Source organism: Miniopterus schreibersii (genome assembly GCF_964146895.1).
Source record: "Miniopterus schreibersii genome assembly, chromosome: 8".
NCBI classification, from domain to species: Eukaryota; Metazoa; Chordata; class Mammalia; order Chiroptera; family Miniopteridae; genus Miniopterus; species Miniopterus schreibersii.
In genome coordinates this window covers 36,814,099-36,833,223 of record NC_138109.1, presented here as the reverse complement: position 1 = coordinate 36,833,223, position 19,125 = coordinate 36,814,099, and the positions used below count along the sequence as shown (strand labels likewise).

The following is a 19,125-nucleotide window of genomic DNA, read 5'->3' as shown; positions in this document are numbered from 1 at the left end:
GAAAGTTCTTCCGTGATTCATTTAATGATAAAAATCTTATTTAACTGTTCAAGCTATTTGGGATCTATTGAACCTACTTGGTATGAATATTCTTAAGTTTTACTGTAGAAATATTAATGTGTTTGATTATGGGTATTGCTCAAGACCTCACTGGCAATGTTATGTAATATACTGTGTGTGTGTGTGTGTGTGTATGATTAACTTTCTAAAATCTGGATAGTTTCTACTGTCAAACGTATTTGTTCCCACGGAACTCAGATAAGGATGACTGGATGTACCTGCTAGAACACAGGATGAAAGATGAGGGATAGCAGATGGGACCAGAGGTGGCCAGGGCCCAGATCCCATGTGATCTCCAATGCACAGCTACAGTTCAAGAGATCTTCCCAGAGATTTTAATCGGGAGAGTAAAGCCATCAGACTTAACATTCAGGACCATCTTCAGTCTATTGGGGTAGTCAGGTCCATGAAAATTAGTGTCTTACACAGTGATGAAGAACAAATACGTATATTAATACAATTGGCTGTTCTCTCCTTGGGGTCCCTCTGCTTTTTCATGGGCCATTTCTCAAATTTTAGAGAACCCTATACCTGTTTCCTGAGATTACAGCAAATCTCTCAGCTAGGGGTTACATGTTAACCTGAGTAACATTCAGTTAACTTTAACATGTAAGCAGATGATAGGTGCATAAGTCAGGGAGGTCCCATGACTGGTATGTCAAGTAGAGCCTGGAGAGTCAATCAGTCATTCAAAAGCACCCTCCAAGTAAATGTCCCCTCAACCAGCAGAAGCAAGGCTCAATCTTCACCCGGCTCTACGAAAGGGTGAAGCCAATGGTTGAGAAGCCCAAACACAAGTCTGGCAATTGGATCACGCTGATACTTTTCCATCAGTTTTATGTTTGCTTTTGGCCTGTTTCAAGGTATCATTCAGTGAAAAACCTTAGTTCTCAGGCAACGGACTTTTGTGACTGAAGTGACCAATGCTGCTCTGTCAAGTGGGAAGGGTCAGCTAATGAAGGAAAGAGCCTAAAGCCCCACTGAAGACTAGATAGCTTACATACGTTGTCAACCCATCAAAAAAGGAAGTCAAACTTGTATGGCATAATCTGTTCTTCAACAAGTCTTGATGATCATTACCCACATATTTCTGTCTGTCCTTTAGTAGGTGCAATATTTACTGGACCCATACCATGCACTGGGTACTACACTAACTGCAAGTACATGGAAACTGACTGCTTTGTAATATCTTTCCGTTACCTCTGTAAGCAATAAAGACCACATGCTGGTATCATTCCACAGTATAACCTAAAAGATGGGTACTAAATCTTTCTCAAACATCACTACACTGAGTTCTCTAGAGGTTTTAAAAATGCATGGCAGCAGTAAATTTTATGGTGAATTACCTTTCAGTAAAAAAGTTTTTTAAAAAAATACATCCCAGCATTATAGTAACTTTCACCTCCTTAAGATTTAAAACTTCCATTATTTTTTAATTGAATACATCCCAAGTCTATAAAACCATGGCCAAAATGGTCCCTCAGTTTTCCCATTTGGACTTTTTTTTTCCTACTGGCAGTAGGGAGCCACGGAATGTTCATTAGGAAGGGACTTCGAATCTTAATCCTTCAGCACTGACAGCTCAAAGAATTTCTTATGGGTTCTTCTGAGATCTTTGGTCTTTTAGATGGTATGTCTCTTGGTTCTTTAACACTGTTTACGTGGAAGAATACAAACTACCCCAAACTTCTCTGATGGTTTTGGGGGACAAAAAATACGAAAATTTAATTAACATATGAACAAAGAGGCCCTTGGAGCACACAAGGAGAGTGGGAGAAGGGGATGAGAAAACTAAGAGAAAAGCAGCAAGGCAAACATACTAAAACCTCTGAACTAAATGCATGTAGAACAGATGAGCTGATGCGTGCTCAGGCCCTTGGCACAGCACCGGATAGTTAGTGAGGGCTCTACAACGGCTGTCTTCAGCATCGTTTTCATCCACACTGAACCACTGGAAAAGCACAAATGCTTTCCTAACTGCTAGGTCGCCCTCGGCAGCACAGTATCAGAGTCACCCACACAGCAGATGAGTGGTAAATAGAAAAAGAAAAAAAAAAATCAATGTGGTTTTCATTTCATGCTCTTCCAAACGAATGCAAAAAAACATCTTCATGAGTTGGGAAGTCAGCTGCCTGTCTTCGAATTGCCTAATTCAGGACTTGACCACAGAGCAGCAGGAAAACAGAGAAGATTAAATAAGGAGTCTCATAAATACTCTCCTCCCAGGGGACGATGGTGACAAGTGATGTTGTTTATTTTTATTGTTACCATTAGACTGGTGGCCTCTTGAAAGGCAGTGATTTGAAAGACTTGGAAGAAAGGAAAATAAGAGCATTGTGGTCTAGTTGCAATCCAGCCCTAACTCTGCAGTTCTCATCAGGTTTTGGGAAAGATCTGCCTTGTAATCACTTCACCCCCGTTCCCGCAAAACATGGTGCGCACGGCCAGCCCACCCCCAGCCTCAGTCTCACATTCGGCTGAGCTCGGAGTATAAGCTCTGAAATCAAACAGCCTGAGTTGGAAACCTATTTCTAGGACTTACTAGCTCGGTGACCTTGGGTAAATAGTCAAGTTTCCGTCCCTGTAAAACGAACGGGAGGATAATTCTGATAACTGCATAAGGTTATTATGAGTGTTGGCTATAATAATATATTCAAATTTCTTAGCCCACAATAAGCCTGCAGTAAATATTAGCCACAATTTTTATTGCTGCCGATTTTATTTTTCCCCTCTGCTTCCTCTCCCATTCTCCCAGGCGAGCTGTCTTTTGTGGACAACTGGGCTCAGGCCAACTGACAGACATTCGCCAGAGGCTTTTGTTTCTGACCTTCTGAGAGGCCTTGTTTCACCTGACTTTGCTGTGTTCCTGGTGGGCTTCCAGAAACATGGGACCAGCCAGTACTGCCCAGCTTTGACAGGAATGGAATGGCTGGATCGCACAGTAGGTGTGACTTTGTAAGAAACTGCTAAGCTATTTTCCAAAGCAGTTGAGCCATTTCACATTCCCACCAGCAGTGTGGGAGCGTTCCCGCTCCCCACGTCCTTGCCACAACTTCGGCCATTCTAATAAGCGTGCAGTAGATCTTATCCGATCTTTCTATGGTTTGAATTTGCATTTCCCTTTTAAGTTATGATGCGGAGCATCCTTTGTTCCTCTAACAGGGGCCTGGGTGAAATGCAGCACCCCAGGCTCAGATCACACCCTTTGCTTTAGGGGAACTTTTTCCTCCAATGGGGTGAAAAGGCTGCAGACTCCACTCCAGTCATCACCCAAAGAACACAACTCCAACAGTGTGCCAAGGTCTGAGGGCAGCTGTTCTCTGGTAAGAGCCCCAAGACTCCAGTGTTCCAGTACTCTCTTTTCCCAAAAGAACAGAGATCACCAAGCCAAGGTACACCCTGAGGAGCTGCTGGCGTGGGGGGACCGTGTCCTTCTCCCAAGGGCACAGGTAGGTGGGGTGGGGTTGATGGGTGGGAATGGAAAGCTCTGGAGAGGACTGCCATGGTGGAGGAAAGAGAGAGCAGGTGTGTCATGTGTGTGACTCCCAGGACCCACTAAAGTTAAACGGTTCAGTGACAATCTTACTTCTCAGAGATGTCAAATGGACCCCAGATACCCTGGCAAGGTGGGGGTGGGAACAGACTGACAGCATCTCGGACACGAGGGCTTCCCCAGTCAGTCAGGCCCCACTCAGCACAGATCAGGAAAGACGATCCCACTGGATGGGGAAGGAGTGGGAAGAGACTCAGGAAAATCGAAGAACTTGTAGAGTCCTCTGGATGGACGTGGGGGAGGGAGGGACGCAACCCAACTCTGAAGTCACTAAGCATCCACTGTGCACCTAGCTCTAAACCAGACAGGAGGCCAAGAGGGGACACGGAACCACTATGCCAGTCAGCATCATCTGAAACACAAGTTAGTACCATTCATACAAAAATAATAACACCTATGGTCTGTGCTAGAGGCCAAAAGAGTAGAACAATAAACTATATCAGAGTAGCTACACAATGAATTTGGATTAAAAGGAAAAAAGAGAAAATGAATACTTAGTGAGCACCTACTATATGCCATTTTTTAAATGAGGACTACATAATTCTTACAGATATATTTAGAATAGTACCTGGAATTTAGTAAGCACTATATAAGTCATTGCAGATACTATTGTTTTCTACTATTCTTTTCTGTCTTTTAAAAAAGGTTTATTGATCTAGAATCAGCATTAAATAAGCTGCAGATATTTAAAACATCGGATTTGATATGTTTTGACGTAGTGTACCAGTGAAGACATTCCACAGTCAGGGTAACATAGCCACCACCCCAGAAAGTTTCCTCACTGTGTCCCTCTGTAATCACGCTCCTGGCCCTCGCTGTGCCCACTCCCTCCCTTATTTGCCATTCATACCTTTTGTTTGGTGACATTTGCCCATATTTTAACTGAGTCTGAGCCTTTGAGAGAAGCTATTTAACCAAAAGGGAAGTGCAAGGACTCTGGGGTCAGTCCCTTAGAGAACTCAAGCAAGTGCCCCCTTCCTGCACATGGGGTGACCCAATTAATCACTCTTTGCCTCAGTTTCCCCACTTGTGAAACAGAGACAGTAATGGTGCCTACCTCACAGGACTGTTGAGCTGATTAAGTGACATAAAAGACAGCACAGTGGTTGGTAAACTGTAGGTGCTCAACAGATGGTGGCAACTATTACTATTCCTGTCTCATGATGACTGAGGCTGGGCCAAGGATGCTGAACCTCCTCCATCCTGCTGGCAGACCTGCCCTGACTCAAATGCCAGGTCAGACGCTACCATGAGCTGCTTTAGCGCATGGATCGTCTCCTATTGCACACTGGACTGCATCAACCCTGCCTTCACCAAATCAATGCCTGGGACAGAATCTGTTTCAATTATGTGGTTGCAGGCCCAGGGCTGGCCTCAATATGGACAGTCCCCTGAGGATGCTGGTTCCTACTGGGGTGGCAGTAGCAGGTCCTGGTGAAAAAGAGGGAGCAGGGAACTTCATGCACAGTCCCGCAGTTCCTTCGTTAGAAGGTGTAACTATAGGCTCACTGTACCACGTGGACTGCCTTCCCTCTCCACCTCTCTCAATGACCGCTACCAAGGCCACCTGCAAAGGAGACCAAGAGACTGGTTCCCCTTGCCCACTTTCTTCTTAGCTGTGACATCCTGCTAACAGAAGACCATCAGTTGAAGGCACACGGTTATTCCCCTTCCTGTGGTGTTCTCCCGATAGGCCTGTACATGCCCACATCCCATCCAGGCCACAGGGGAAGTCAGCTGCATGGTTTTGTGGACACAGAAGAGAAAAACAAAGTGGAGATGGGTAAGGACAGGGCCTAGTGCCTGAAACTGAGCTGCCAGGCACTGTGCCCTGGTGGGAGTGAAAAGCCATGATTCTGTAAACCTCTCATCCTCTAGGAAACTTGCTTGTCTACTAAAGGCTTGAACGGACCCCTCTCCAAATCCCCATCACACTCCAGGCCTGTGTTTACTGTAGTCACTACCACTCTGTACTGGAGTTATCTCCTTGTCTGTCTTTCTCAGTGAAGACTCTTTATCTTGTTTATCTTAATACTCTTAGCACTTAGCCAGGCAAATACAAAAAGATGTTTTCTTAATGAGAGATTGATTTAACCTGTGATTTAAAAAAAACAACAAACTTTTAATTTCAGAATAGTTTTAGATTACAGAAGAGTTGTAAAGATAGGATAGAGAATTTCCATATACCCTACATCCATTTTTTCCTATAATTAATATCTGACATTAGGCACATATGTCACAATTAAAGGAAAATATGATATGTTATCACTAGCTGAAGGCCTTACTGTATTCAGATTTCCTTAGTTTTTACGGAATGTTCTTTTTCTGTTCCAGGATCCCATCTAGAACACCACATTCCATTTAGTTGTCACATCTCTTTAGGCTCCTCTTGGTTGTAATAATTGCTCAGACTTTCCTTGAGCTTTGATGACCTTGACAGTTTGGAAGAGTGCTGGTCAGGTATTTTGTAGAATGTCCCTCAAATGGGGTTTGTCTGATGTTTTTCTTAGGATTAGATTGTGGTTGTAGTTTTTTTGGGAGAAGATAACAAGCAAAAAGTACCATTCTCATCACATATCAACAATACAAATTATCAACATGACTCACCACTATTGATGTTGACCTTGATCCCCTGGCTAAGGCAGTGTTTGTCAGATTTCTCCACTGTAAAATTACCCCCCCGCCCCGCTTTTCCCCAATGTCCTCTTTGGAAGGAAGCCACTGTGTGCAACTCACATTTAAGAAGTGGGCAGTTATGCTTCACCTTCTCAGGGGGAACAGCCACATAAATTACGTGGGATTCTTCTGTATGGCGAAATTAGTCTCTGCTGTTCGTTTGTTTATTTATTTATTTATTTATTTATTTATTCAATCATTTATTTATATCAGCATGGACTCATTACATTAATGTTTTACTTTGGATTATAATCCAATACGACTTCACTTTGCTGCCCAAATTCTTCCAATCCTGCCTCTGGGAGCTCCCTCTGTCACTGTTTTTTTTTTAAGCACTTCCTTATTTTCTGAGGCTCATCGCATCTATTTCCTGCCCCAGTCCTTCAATCAACCATTTCTCCAAGGAGCCTTGGTTCTTTTTCTTAGAGAATAGTATTAAAAACCAAGATGTGGGCCCCAAGTGTGCTTGTAACCACCAGCTGCTGGGGCATCATTTCTAGGCCCTCTCAGCTGTCAGAGCTAGGAAATAAGTTTACTAACCTATATGCCTACACATGTCTATAAATATTTCCATATGTATCCACCTTTATCTAAAGAAAGCTAAACATGAGTTCATCCTGATGTCCCTAATTGCAATCCACTACCACATGGAGAATTCTACCCTTAATGAACCATTTTTAATAATGACACCATATTAGATATTTTTTCCAGGTACAAAGCCAAGCTATTTACAAAGATTACCTCATTTAATCTTCAAAACAACTTTATGGGTAAATACTATTGCCCACAACAGGAAGAAACTGAGGCATCAAAAAATGGCATCTCTCTCCCGGCCGGCGTGGCTCAGCTGTTGAGCACAGACCTATGGTCCAGGAGATCGTGGTTTGATTCCTGGTCAGGGCACATGCCCAGGTTGTGGGTTCAGTCCCCAGTAGGGGGTGTGCAGCCAATCAATGACTCTCTCATCATTGATATTTCTATCTCTCTCTCTCTCCCTTCCTCTCTCTGAAATCAATAAACACATGTTTGTTTGTTTTAAAAAAAGGCACCTCTCACCGAAACTCACACAGCAAGTGGTGGGGCCCGTCTATGAGCCCATATCTTTGAGATTCTATTCCCACTAAGTGACAGGGAACACTCTCCCTACATTCACCTAAGACTCCGTAGAAACTTCAGTTCTGAGCCATTTAAGATGCAGATGTAATTTCTGGGTCTCACCAACTATTGTTCTGTTCAAGCCTTACCTTTTCAGTGCTTCCCCACCCCCTCCCAGGGTTCGCTCCCCACTGACATGCTCACTGGAAGTGGAGTTGCCAAGTTACAACCTGACTTGACATCTCAAGAAAAGGGGCGCTGGTGCTATGGCGAGGATCAGCTCCATCTGACCCCATGACCTTTCAACCTCTGGCTAACCCCGGCTGCGTAGTATCTTGGGTTCTGGTGACTTGGTGGTAATTAACTCTGAACAAGCTGCTCTGCTTTCATGGAGTTAAAAAAAAAAAGAGGAGAATTTTTTTCTCTCTTGTTAAATCATCTACAAGAAAGATAAATGTGCAGCCCACACTGTATCTTCTGAAATATCAAAGGCCTAATTAGTGAGTGCTATGTTCAACCTCAGGCTTTTTCTCCAGATTCCTGGAGGTACAAGGGACCCGGAGGTAGGGAGCTTCTATTATTTACCAATATCCGCTTACTTGGACATTCATTCATTCATTCGTTCTGAGTCATCTAGAAAGGGTCAACCTGTATAGCACAAAATGTTCCTGTGAGTTTTGTTTCAACAGACCTACTGAATGACAAACATCAGCAGTGAGCAGAGAGGAAGAAAGAGAATTCCTCAGACCAGGTTGAAAACCACTTTTTTCAAAAGCCCACAGTCCCCTCCGGTCCCTGTGTTCTGTTTGGTGAATTTCTCCTGACAGTTGGAGGTTTATTTGCCAGAACCACAACAAAGGGGGTCCTTGAGTTTCCCTGGGAGTGTTTCCTCAGACCTGTACCTCTCCCGGACTTCACAAAGGTGTTATTGTTGCTGGCTCGCTGGGCGCCCAGCACCTGAGCGAGATCAAAGGTACACTCTGATGCCAGTACGACCACAGTCTCGCCCTCACCACATAACATTAAAGCTGATGATTAATCCCCTTGGCCCAGAAGGTCCCTTCCCACTCCCAAGTACAAAGCGGGGTGGAGGTGGGGGCTTTATTTCCAGCACAACACGACCATAATAAACTGGCATTTTATGGCCCTCATTCATCGCAACCAACTGCAGCTGCCCATCAAACTCGGTAAAGCCCAAACAGTTGCTTCATGTGAGCCTTTTATATCACTGGGAAAGTGTAATAAGAATCCCATCGTTTCTGAGTGTCTATGTTGTACATAATTCATGTCATCCAGCAGCCCTGTGAGGCTGCCATCATCACCCCCGATGTGGTGGATGAAGATTCTGAGGCTCGGAGAAGCTAAGTAACTCTTCTTGGCTCTCAGGGCCCCAAAAGTGCATGAGCAGATATTGAAACCCACTCTGGGTGACCCCGAAGCCCATGCTGTCTCCATTCCTCCACGGCACGTTAGAATCTTGCACAACACAGTCAGGCATCGAGGAGGGTGCGCTTGGGGATCAGGCGGAGCAAGGCAGGAGTTCTCAAGCGCTAGCTTAATAGCTTTGTGACCTTGGGACGATTACTGGACTTTTCTATGTCTGAGTTGCCTAATTTGTAAAATGGACAATTAGGAAGAGGATCATCCCAACTAAGAGACAGGGAGACTGAGAAGTGGGAACACCACAGAGTCCCTCACATTCACTTGGGTTGGATTCGGCTCAGAAATCTGAACTGAACGGGGTGAAAATGCCTGAATTCAGATGTCACAGGAGAAACCAAAGTAGATGAGTCCCAGTGAAAGCAGCGGGTGATTTAAACAGGTTTCAGTCCATGTTTAGAGAAGACAAGCTAGCGAGTGTGGATGTACATCAAGAAAAAGAAGGGCTGGTCACCCCGGTGGGCACCACCCTCAGGCGTCTGGGGTCTCTCCCTTCAGCAACAGCTGGGCCTTACAATAGGGCTGCAGAGGGGAAGAAAGAGGCCGGGGTTTTTAAACTCAGATAAAGAAGATCCATTTAAGACTTTGCCCAAAAAAACAAATAAAAGGAAAACATTTTTTTAATTTTTTTTTTTTTGGTGGGCGGAAGTCAAGGAAATCTATGTCCTTAAAGTCCAGCACAACACAGGGTGCCCTCGGGAAGATGTCCCTAAGCCTGGGCCCTGCCCAGGCAGAGTCAGTCACTGTCTCCTTTCTGCCCAACCACACTAGTGCCAGTTAGTGATTGAGAGCTAGTGAAGTGCTTGCTTTATGGAAAGCACATTCCACAACATCATGCCATCCTCACAATACTATAACACGCGTACTATATAACTCCCCACATTTTGCAGGTGAGGAAATCTGAGGCCCACAGGGATGAAATGCCTTGTCCACGGGCCCATACTCAAGGAGTGGAAGAACTGGGATCGGACACCAATTGGGCTGACTCTGCCGTCTCTGTGATGTCGGATGCCGTGTGTGGGAACACCTTGCACAGTGCTGGCACATAACAGATGCTCAAGTTCGCCTGAATCTATATCTGGGGGCCTTGCCTTATGAAACCTGGTATAATTCTATCTCATCAATGAGAGACCCTGTGTCATCCTTTTGTCCCCAAGGTTTAGCACAGCCCAGACACGAGAGCAGAGGATCAGTAAATAAGTAAATGTATCAGTATATTTACTCAACCAAAATGTTTTATGGTGAAAAAGGCTCATTGATCTCTATAGTTATTAAACAGTTTATCGCCCATGATTCCCGTCATAGTTCAGAGCTTCTCTGTGGACTGCATCCCACTCTAATCCTTGCTCGTCTCCCCGCTCCTCCCCGATTTGCGTTCCTCCCCCCCTACTCCCCCCACTATTTCACTCATCTGGGAAAAATCCAAGGAGTCGTCCATCTAAGTTTAACAGAGTAATGACTTTTAAATAAAAATATGGTAGAAATGGGTACTTATCGAAATGGAATGCTTTCAGACTCATGCATTTAAAAAAGATATAAATTTTAGGGCAGGCACTAAATTTTAACTGCAATCTTGGAGAAAGCCTTTCCACTAATTCATGGAGAAAAATTAACAAAGTGAAAATTGCTTATCAGTGTTCTTTTGAAGTCATGATATGCAGCCTAATTCTATAGATCATCAGACCGCTCCCAGGGAAATAGATTTATATTGATTGAGAGGGAGCTCTGCGGCCAAGGAAAACAGACACCCTCCACAGAGAAGGCTCAGCTCCCTGTTCGGGAAAGATCAGTCTGGGAGTGAGGCCTTGTCATCTTTGGATCCGATTTCACCCCTCACGCTGCCTCGGCTCTCTGGCCAGGGTGATGTTAAAGGCAGAGTCAACCCTTTTCACACTTTTTAAGAATTTGGCCCCCGGAAAAAGATCTGGCAAGTCTAAGCAAAGCTGTTGGAGGGAGAGCTGGGCTCCCGGCTAGACAAAGCGTGGGTCGCAAGAAGAGAAGGAGCTAAGGGGGCAGAAGGGCCAGCAACTCAGCTCTCCTCTCGGCTGCCTGCCCTCCCCTGAGTGTGCTCCCCGCCCCCGGCAAAGCAGACTCACCCCCATGTGACAAGAAGATGTTCCACAGATGACAGCCAACCGTGACGTCACTGGCTGTCCCTCACAGGAGAGGCCATGCCCCCTCACATCTGTTCCAATCACTCCTATGAGAAAGCAAAAACAAAACAAAATCCTCTTTAAAAAAAAAGATAGCTAAAAACAAGCATAAAACACTTTTTTTTTTTTTTTTTAATAGCCAAAAAACATTGAGAAAGCAAGCGCTCCATGTGCAGGTCAGTCTCAAATAGAAACGAAAAGAGCACACTTGCTGCCGTGGGAAAACTAGGAAACCAGTCCTGTTTTTGCTTTACTCTGGTCACCGCGGGCATCTAACATTGTAATAATAATAGTAAATGAAATTAGAATACTACAGGCAGCAGCTATCAGTGATTGTGTGCTCAATCGATACCAGGCACTGTGCTGAATACTTCTATGTACAGTCTCATTTATATTAATCTTGTCAGGTTGAAACTATAAATGCCACACACATCAGGGGAGAAACAAAGGCATGTGGAAAGGGTGAAATACTTGTCCAAGGCCACACTGCTAGTAAGGAGCAGAGCAGAATGGAATCTGGTTTAATATATCACATTTCAATCTCAAAGAAGGCAACGGAATGGCTTGATGACTGAATCTTTTTGGCATCTCTAGGTCGCCATCTTTCCTGATACTTACTGCAGGACTCCCATAGTGAAGTGCAGGGCGATGGACAGTGAGTTTCTGTTAAAAGAATGCCAGGCAGCAGAGTTTCCCATAAGTGGTATAAACTCAGGCTTACTCTCCATATAGATTGTACTCCACGATGCTTGCTGGGCAAGCATAGTTACAAATGTGACAAGAGATCTAGAGAGACAGTTAGAGACCAGAATTGTCCACCATTTATTCAGCTATCCAACATGCACCTGGAGGGAGGGGAGCATTTCAGTGAGGGGATCAGTATGTGACAGGAAGAGGCACAGGGGCAGCTGAGCTCATCTGTAAGGGTTCAGGGAGGTTTCCCAAGGAGATGGGTCTGTGCTGAGTTCTGTAGGTGAAAGGTGGGCTGGGGGTGTCTCCTGTAGTCACACATCCCCAGATATTGAAGGTGCTGGCTGCTCAGCAAGGAGACCTTTCCAGAAAGCAGGATCGAGGGGCCAGTGAAAGGTTTCTTATATTCCAACAACTTTCTAGGTTTTTCCAGTGCTTTTTCCAAATTCCACCTTCCCAAGCACAGCCATCTGTGAGCCTCTGCTATTGTTCAAAGGCCCAGCAGCAGGGGGAAGTAAGACTCTTTCAAACTTTCTGTGTCAGTTATCAGAGCAGTTAGTTCTGTGATTGAGCCTGTAGGATTCCTGGGCCTGCTGGCTTTCCCCAACCCCTGCTCTGCTCTGCTCTGCTCAGCACTGTGGGGCTGCCCCTGCGGACTGCTGTTCTCAGACGCCAAGTCAGCCAAGGTCAGCCGGATCTGAGGGCTGAAGGAAGTGGAAAGCCAGAGTATGTCTCCCAGACCCCTGCCCCTGTGTCTGGTGGCTGCTCCTCGTCCACGTCTTCAGCTCTGCTGACAGGGCCACTGTGACTCCCACATCTACTTGTGTCTACCACCCTTGGTCTCCAGTAATGTCACCTCCTTCCTTTGTCCCCCCAGCCCAGGGTAGTAGCAGCTTCCATTCTGCTGACCTCTGGCTTGCTTGTAGGAAATGCAGCCCTTCTTAGCTCCTCCATCATCTGTGTTACCATTTCAGAATATTAAATTCTCTCTTTAAGTACTTAGAGCAGTTTACACCTTTCTGGGTGGACCTTGAATGACAGCGCCCAATCCAGGGCACAAAGGCTCTTGGACAGGAAGAAACCCTAGACATGAGCTCATTTTAATTGAGCTCTTTTTGCACGATGTCTTTCTGGACATGTCCCATTTTATTCTTACAACCACCGAATATGGCTGGGACTTTTATCAATCTTCATTGTACAGGTGAGGAAACTGAAGCTTAGAAATAAGAAGTAACTTAACCAGGGTCACATAAGTCAGGAAATGGGGCTGGGAGTCACATCTGGTTCATCTCATTCCAAACTGCTGGTTCTTGGGTTTTTCTCCAAGATAAAAAAATGCAATAGCCAGGTGGTTGATGTTTACTTATCTGTATATCTCAAAATATTGGGAACTTACATATATGGATCCTGAGATCCTTAACAGAAAAGAGGTTTGGCTACTGCTGGTCTACAGTGTTTTAAATAAGTTCATCATTTCTGATGATGAGCCACATGTATTGGTTCTATGTATCTTACATTCCACTACGTGTACCTTACAGGGTCATTCAATCCTGAAGGGGGTTAAAAATGGCAAAAAAGAAATGTGTGGGAAATATTTCTCTTTCTTTTCCAGTTAGCAGATTCATTGTTGAGCTTACTGAGGCTTAGAATCTGAAAACAAATGTGTTATAATGGGGGGGAAATTGGAGATAGAAAGAACTTATATAAAATGAAGAAAATAAACAATATCATATGGTTGCTTTGATATTGAGGAAATGTTTAAAAATGAAAGTGATTAATGGTAGCTATGTCCCTATCACCACTACCACCACGAGCCTCACCACCCTCATTACTGTATCATCATTAACATCAACATCATCTGAACTCTTGTATAGGAGACAGCATATTATTTCTTCCTTTCTAGCAAACATATAGATATCTAAGACAGGCTGGGTACCATGCTAAGTACTTTAAATATTATCTCATTTAATCTTTACAACATCACAAAACATAAATATTCTGTCTCCCCTTCAACAGACGCACAAGCAAAGAGCCAGGAGATCTGAGGACTGAAGGAAGTCCAAGGTCACACAGATGTCAGGAGCAGGATTTGACCAGGATTTCACCTTGTCCTGTCTGATTTGAAAGCCCATATCCTTTCTATACTCCCTCACTTTATGATGTTAGAATTGTCTTATATAAAGGAAATATATTCGGAAGGATCCATTACCATGGATTTAGAGTTACATGGGTTTAGAGTTATAAAATCTGAGTTTTGGCCCCAATTCTCCCACAAACTACCTGAAAGTTTGAACTGCTCCCTCACATTTACAGCGAGAGAAATGGATTGCAAATGTCGGTCCTTTCTCAGCCATTCTAAGTACACAATATACATAGCGCTTCTAAAATACCAGGAAAGTGTGTCCTTCCTGGAAGCAGGAGGGCAGAAAAGCCACCTCCCAAGACCCTCCACTCTCACCCCTCTGTGGAGATTTAGGTAACCTTGGGCCAGGCTCATGCAGCACTGGCGAGAGGCAGGTGGCGTCCAATATCCCCTCGAGAAGGGTTATCTACACTCAGCAGTACAGAGCTGATGCCCACCAGGAGACACGACCCTGAGAGGCGACATCTCTCATTTTCCCTTCGGCCACACAGCCTTGGAGGGGCATCCCTGAGAAAAGAGGCCCAAAACAGGGAAAGCAACACAGGGCAAGAGGAACTTTCCCCTTTCTAAATAAACACATTTCACAGTCCATAGAGCTGCACGTGTAACGTCAGGAAACAATTGACAGGATGAGACTTTGAGGAGCACAGCCCTCGGCACTGCTGGGCCCCTCAGTGCCTGGCCAAGTGTCAGTCTATTCAGCATTCTGCAGAAAGTTTAAGTGAAAAATGAGCAGCTGAAGAAAGAGGCACATACACCAAAAACAGTGCCATATCCAAATGTGTTCTCCTGAACCCTGCGCAATGCTCAGCTCATGGTAGTTGCTCAATACATTTTAGTTCAATGTAAAAACAAGCTTAGTAGAAAAGACAAGCTTAATGAGTCAGTGAATCAACTCAGGGCCTCTTGTTTAATAATTCCTACCCCTCAACATTCACAAGAACACAGTTCATATAAAGAAACATGCTTTAAAACAAAATTTAAAAGGGAAAATTAAAACTTCATGAACTCATTTCTATCTCCTTCCCTCTCCTCTAGGTGTCTACTAACCATCTATCCTTCCCTCCAAACATTTATTGAATATCTACTATATTTATATAAAGAAAAAAGACTTCGCAAATGTTATGATTAAGGGTAGGTTGTCCTGTAATTTATCAAGCCACAACCTCTTTGAAAACTTTAAAGGGTTATATAGAAGAAAAACACCCCAAGTCCTACCATCTGTGTTATAATTATCTCATACTTTATAGCTATAAAAAGTATTTTATAGCTTGCAAAGCATCCTCAAACACTGTACCCTTCATTTAGCTTTTAGAAAATCCTGTGATAGGTGTTATTTTACTTCCAGATCACAGTTGAAGAAACTGAATTTCAGAGAGGTGAAGTAACTTAGTCAAGTTTGTTTAGCTACTTAGAGGCCGAGGTAGGGCTCACCAAGATTTTCAGTCTTGTAGTCTGAAGTTTTCCCCCATATCTGAAAAACAAAAGTCTGCTAAGGATATGTTGGCATCTTTAAAAATAACAACCTCAGACATCTCTGAAGACAAAAAGGATGAGAAGGGTTTTGAACATCACCTAAGACTCTATCAACTTGAGACTCTTGATTGAGCCATTTGGAGGACCGAAGAACTAAAAAATTCCATCAAATGAGTCGCTTGACTAAGCTGGCTAAGAGGTGTACAGGGTCCCTGGGGAGGAGGCTCTCTGGAGATGACAGCTTCTTGTATGCGAAGCCTGCACCAGTAATGTAAGCTCCTGAAAAGGGAAGAATTATATCAAAGACATTTTCTCTGCAGGGGACCAAAGACTAGTCTATATACAAGAAGACAATGAATTCTATCTTTTGACTAATATGCATTTCTGTTATATGGAATATAATGTATGGGATGGCATTATAATCTTGTACTTAAAAACATGGACTCATTCATCGTGCGACTTTGGTTAAGTTTCTTATCATGTTTGTGCCTCAGTTTCCACATCCATATAACCTGAATAATAATATCTTCCTTTTAGGGTTGTTATAAGCATCAGCTGTGCTAATATATGGTACATCTTAGACCAGTGCTGTCCAAAAGAACATTCTGAGATGATGGAAATGTTCTTTATCTGCACTGTCCACACAGTAGTCACCAGGCACATGTAGCAACCGAGTGCTTGAAATGTAGCTGCTGCAACTGAAGGACTGAATTTTCTACTTTATTCCATTTTAATTAACTTAACAGCCACAAGTGGCTAGTGGACACTGTAATGGACACTGCAGGTTAGAACATGACTAGAACTACATGGAGACTGGCTGTTTTTATTTTTTGTTATCATTGTTGTCCTCAGATTTAGGATGGAATCTCAGTTACATGCCCTGGAGCAAATGTCTTGATCTCTAGAACCTCAATTTCTATATCTGAAGAGTCTGGATCACAGCACTCACCTTACAGAATTGCTGTGGGGATATATAAACCAGTACTCAATAAATGGGTGCTCTTAAGTCCAAGACCCACAGAAGTGCTTGGCACAAGTATAAAGCCTTCTACTTAATTTTTTTTTTTTTCCAGTTAATCCTCACTAGAGGATATATTTTTTCTTTTCTTTTTTTTTTTTTTTTTTTTTAAGACAGAGTGGAAGGGAGGGAGGGGAACAGAGAGAGAGAAACATCAATGTGAGAGAGACACATCAATTGGCTGCCTTCTGCATGCGCCCCCAACTCGGCCAGGGATTGAACCTGCAACCCAGGTACAAGCCCTTGACCAGAAATGAACCCACCACCCTTCAGTGAGCAGAACGATTCTCTAATCACTGAGCCACAGCAGCCAGGACTCTTTTACTTAATTCTGCATGTGCCTAGCTCATCCACGCCCCCGAGCATTTGCTCCTGCTAGTCCCTCTGCTGAGAAGAGTCTTTTCACAATACACTCAACGCCCCGACAGTCAACCTGGGGGTCATGGGCTGCATTTTGAAGACTCAGCCTTTCCATTAGAAGCCTCTCCTCACCATTTCTTCCCCCATTTCACCAGGCACCCAGCTACAGAAAATCTACACCTTTCCTTTGTACTTTGCCGCCTGACACTGTATAGGTTCTATCATTATATCTGTACGTTATTTGTTTAAATAGCTGTCTCCATCTACTAGACTATGAGCAAACCCAGGCCAGGGCAAGTCTTGACACTGCTCACTAATTTTTGTTGTTTTTTACCAAATGAATGAATGTGTGCAGCACAAGGCACATACTAGTAGAATACAAGACATTTTCTACATAAAGGCAGCAAATTTAATCATGGACGAATACTCTGTGCCTTAAATATGACTTCATGGTGAGAGATACTGGAGAGTTTTGACTGACAACTCATGGGTAAGAGTAGAAGTACTGGAGCCTCACAACACTTGTTGGGAATTGTCAATATCACCAGTAAAGAGTAAAGGTCCTAAGGTCCTTGTGATTATTGAAAGACTGCCTGGTGCCTGATGATTTGCAAGTACTTTTGTATTAAATTCTTATACCAGGCCCGGCCGGGTGTGGCTCAGGTTGAGCATCAACCTAGGATCCTAGGAGATCAAGGTTTGATTCCTGGGCGGGGCACATGCCCAGGGGCGTACAGAGGTGGCGATCAATGGTGATTCTCTCATCATTGATGTTTCTGTCTCCTTCCCGCTCCCTTCCTCTCTCTGAAATCAATAAAGATGTATTTAAAAAAATTTTTTTAAATTCTTATACCGATTTTGAGAGGTAGTTATTACCACATGTTCTACTAACAGGGAAAATGAGACCAGAGTGTCCCTTGGAGCTAGACTGGGGGCAAAAGGTGTCACATGCAGACCTACCTAACTCAACATCCCGTGAAGCCTACAGAACCTAATGCCTTTCTTTTCTACTACCTACAAGAATTCTAAGCATTCACAGACAGCCTAGCTGAGCTCGGATCACTTTCAGGATTTATTGCTGTAATGCCACTAAAGCAAGCCCAAAGGGTTCATCTCAAGCCCAACAAATGAGGGGGAGTGACACAGCTGAAGGGATTTCTGTGATCCTAGTGCTTGACAAAGCATCAACTTGGCTTTGAAAAAAAAAAGTGGTTTAGAATTCATCCAATCTAAATCCTAAAGTAGGTTTACCTTAAAAATAAATCCCATGTGATCAGTGTACAAAGAAATTTTATACACCTTGACACTGTCACCCTCCCCCTCCCCCACACCCCACCCTTCCTAGAGCCAGAAAGATAATAGGGAAGGTCTTTGTCTAAACAAGCTGTGGAAGACTTTTAAAACTAGGTACTTGAACTAGTTAGAACATAACAGTTAAGAACCAGGGCTCTAGAATTGGACTGCCTGATTTTAAGTTTGGCAAATTGGGTGAATCATTTAACCTTCTTTTGCCTTGGTCCCCTGATCTATCTAATTGGAATGAAGATAGTATGTAGCTCATAGGGCTACTGTGACGACTGAGTAGAACAGTGCCTGCATCTCAGTTTACTCAATATATTTTTGCCACCATTGTTACTACTGACAACTCAGCCTCTGGTGTGAACAGCAGGGCTTGGCATGAGAGTTCAGGCCCTTCCTTTCAGCACGGTGCATGCTATGCCAGTTATTTGGGTTTACTTAGACTGATTGGAACATTTCTTTTCTGTCCCTGAGTATAGGCTGATGACAGAATAATGGGGGGCCCAGGGGAATGAGAGAGATGATGCTCACAGTAGTAATAACAATCCAGGAAAGCATTTTAAACAGTACTGACATCCAGTGTCCCCAGAGGGACCCCAGTGTAAAACAGAAAGGCTAGTCACCCTATGTGCAAGGCAAGTAGCCTTGTGCCTGAGAAATAGGAACCGCTAAATAAATGTTAATGTACACTTTCTCCTGGGAGATAGCAGGACTAGATTACCTTCAGAAACCTTTTCGTGCTCCCAGACAAATGGCCTTATTTATAAAATGATGTGGAGGCTCCTTATGCCTTGGAGGTAGGAGCCAGCAGCCCCAACAATCCTCTCAGTGACACAGAGCAGACCAAGGAGATGCTCCAGGAAAACACCAGGAGGAGAAGGCACATGCTCAGACAGGCCCCTCAGGACACTTCATCTCAGGGAAAAGGCCTGACTTTTCAGAGAAAAGGATCTCAGTTGGCATGCTCTCTCTCCTCTCTCCCCAGCCTCTTATGCCAGGCTCAGCACCTCCTCCCTTGGTGGAGTTTTGTTTCCATCAAAAACTCCCAGAGGTTTTGCTGGGGTTTAGTTGAACATTGACAGATTCTTCAAAGCCTGGAATTCACTCTGAGAGCCAGAACCAGGCCAAATTTCTACAGGGCTAGGATTTCCCCGGGGGAGGG

The 19,125-nt window shown here is 44.0% G+C and overlaps 1 protein-coding gene across 12 annotated transcripts in view; it reads right to left on the bottom strand.

Annotated features, from left to right (window-relative positions):
• FGGY (FGGY carbohydrate kinase domain containing) overlaps window positions 1-19,125 on the bottom strand; it is a 354,457-nt gene that overhangs the window by 149,590 nt on the left and 185,742 nt on the right. For all 12 annotated transcript variants that reach the window (XR_013999411.1, XR_013999412.1, XR_013999413.1 and 9 more), the window contains one exon: window positions 10,921-11,024. Coding sequence is in view for 9 of the 12 variants with exons in the window: in XM_081145346.1 (XP_081001472.1) it covers window positions 10,921-11,024 (104 nt within the window). In the remaining 3 variants the exon portion in view is untranslated. The remainder of the gene's footprint in view (window positions 1-10,920; window positions 11,025-19,125) is intronic.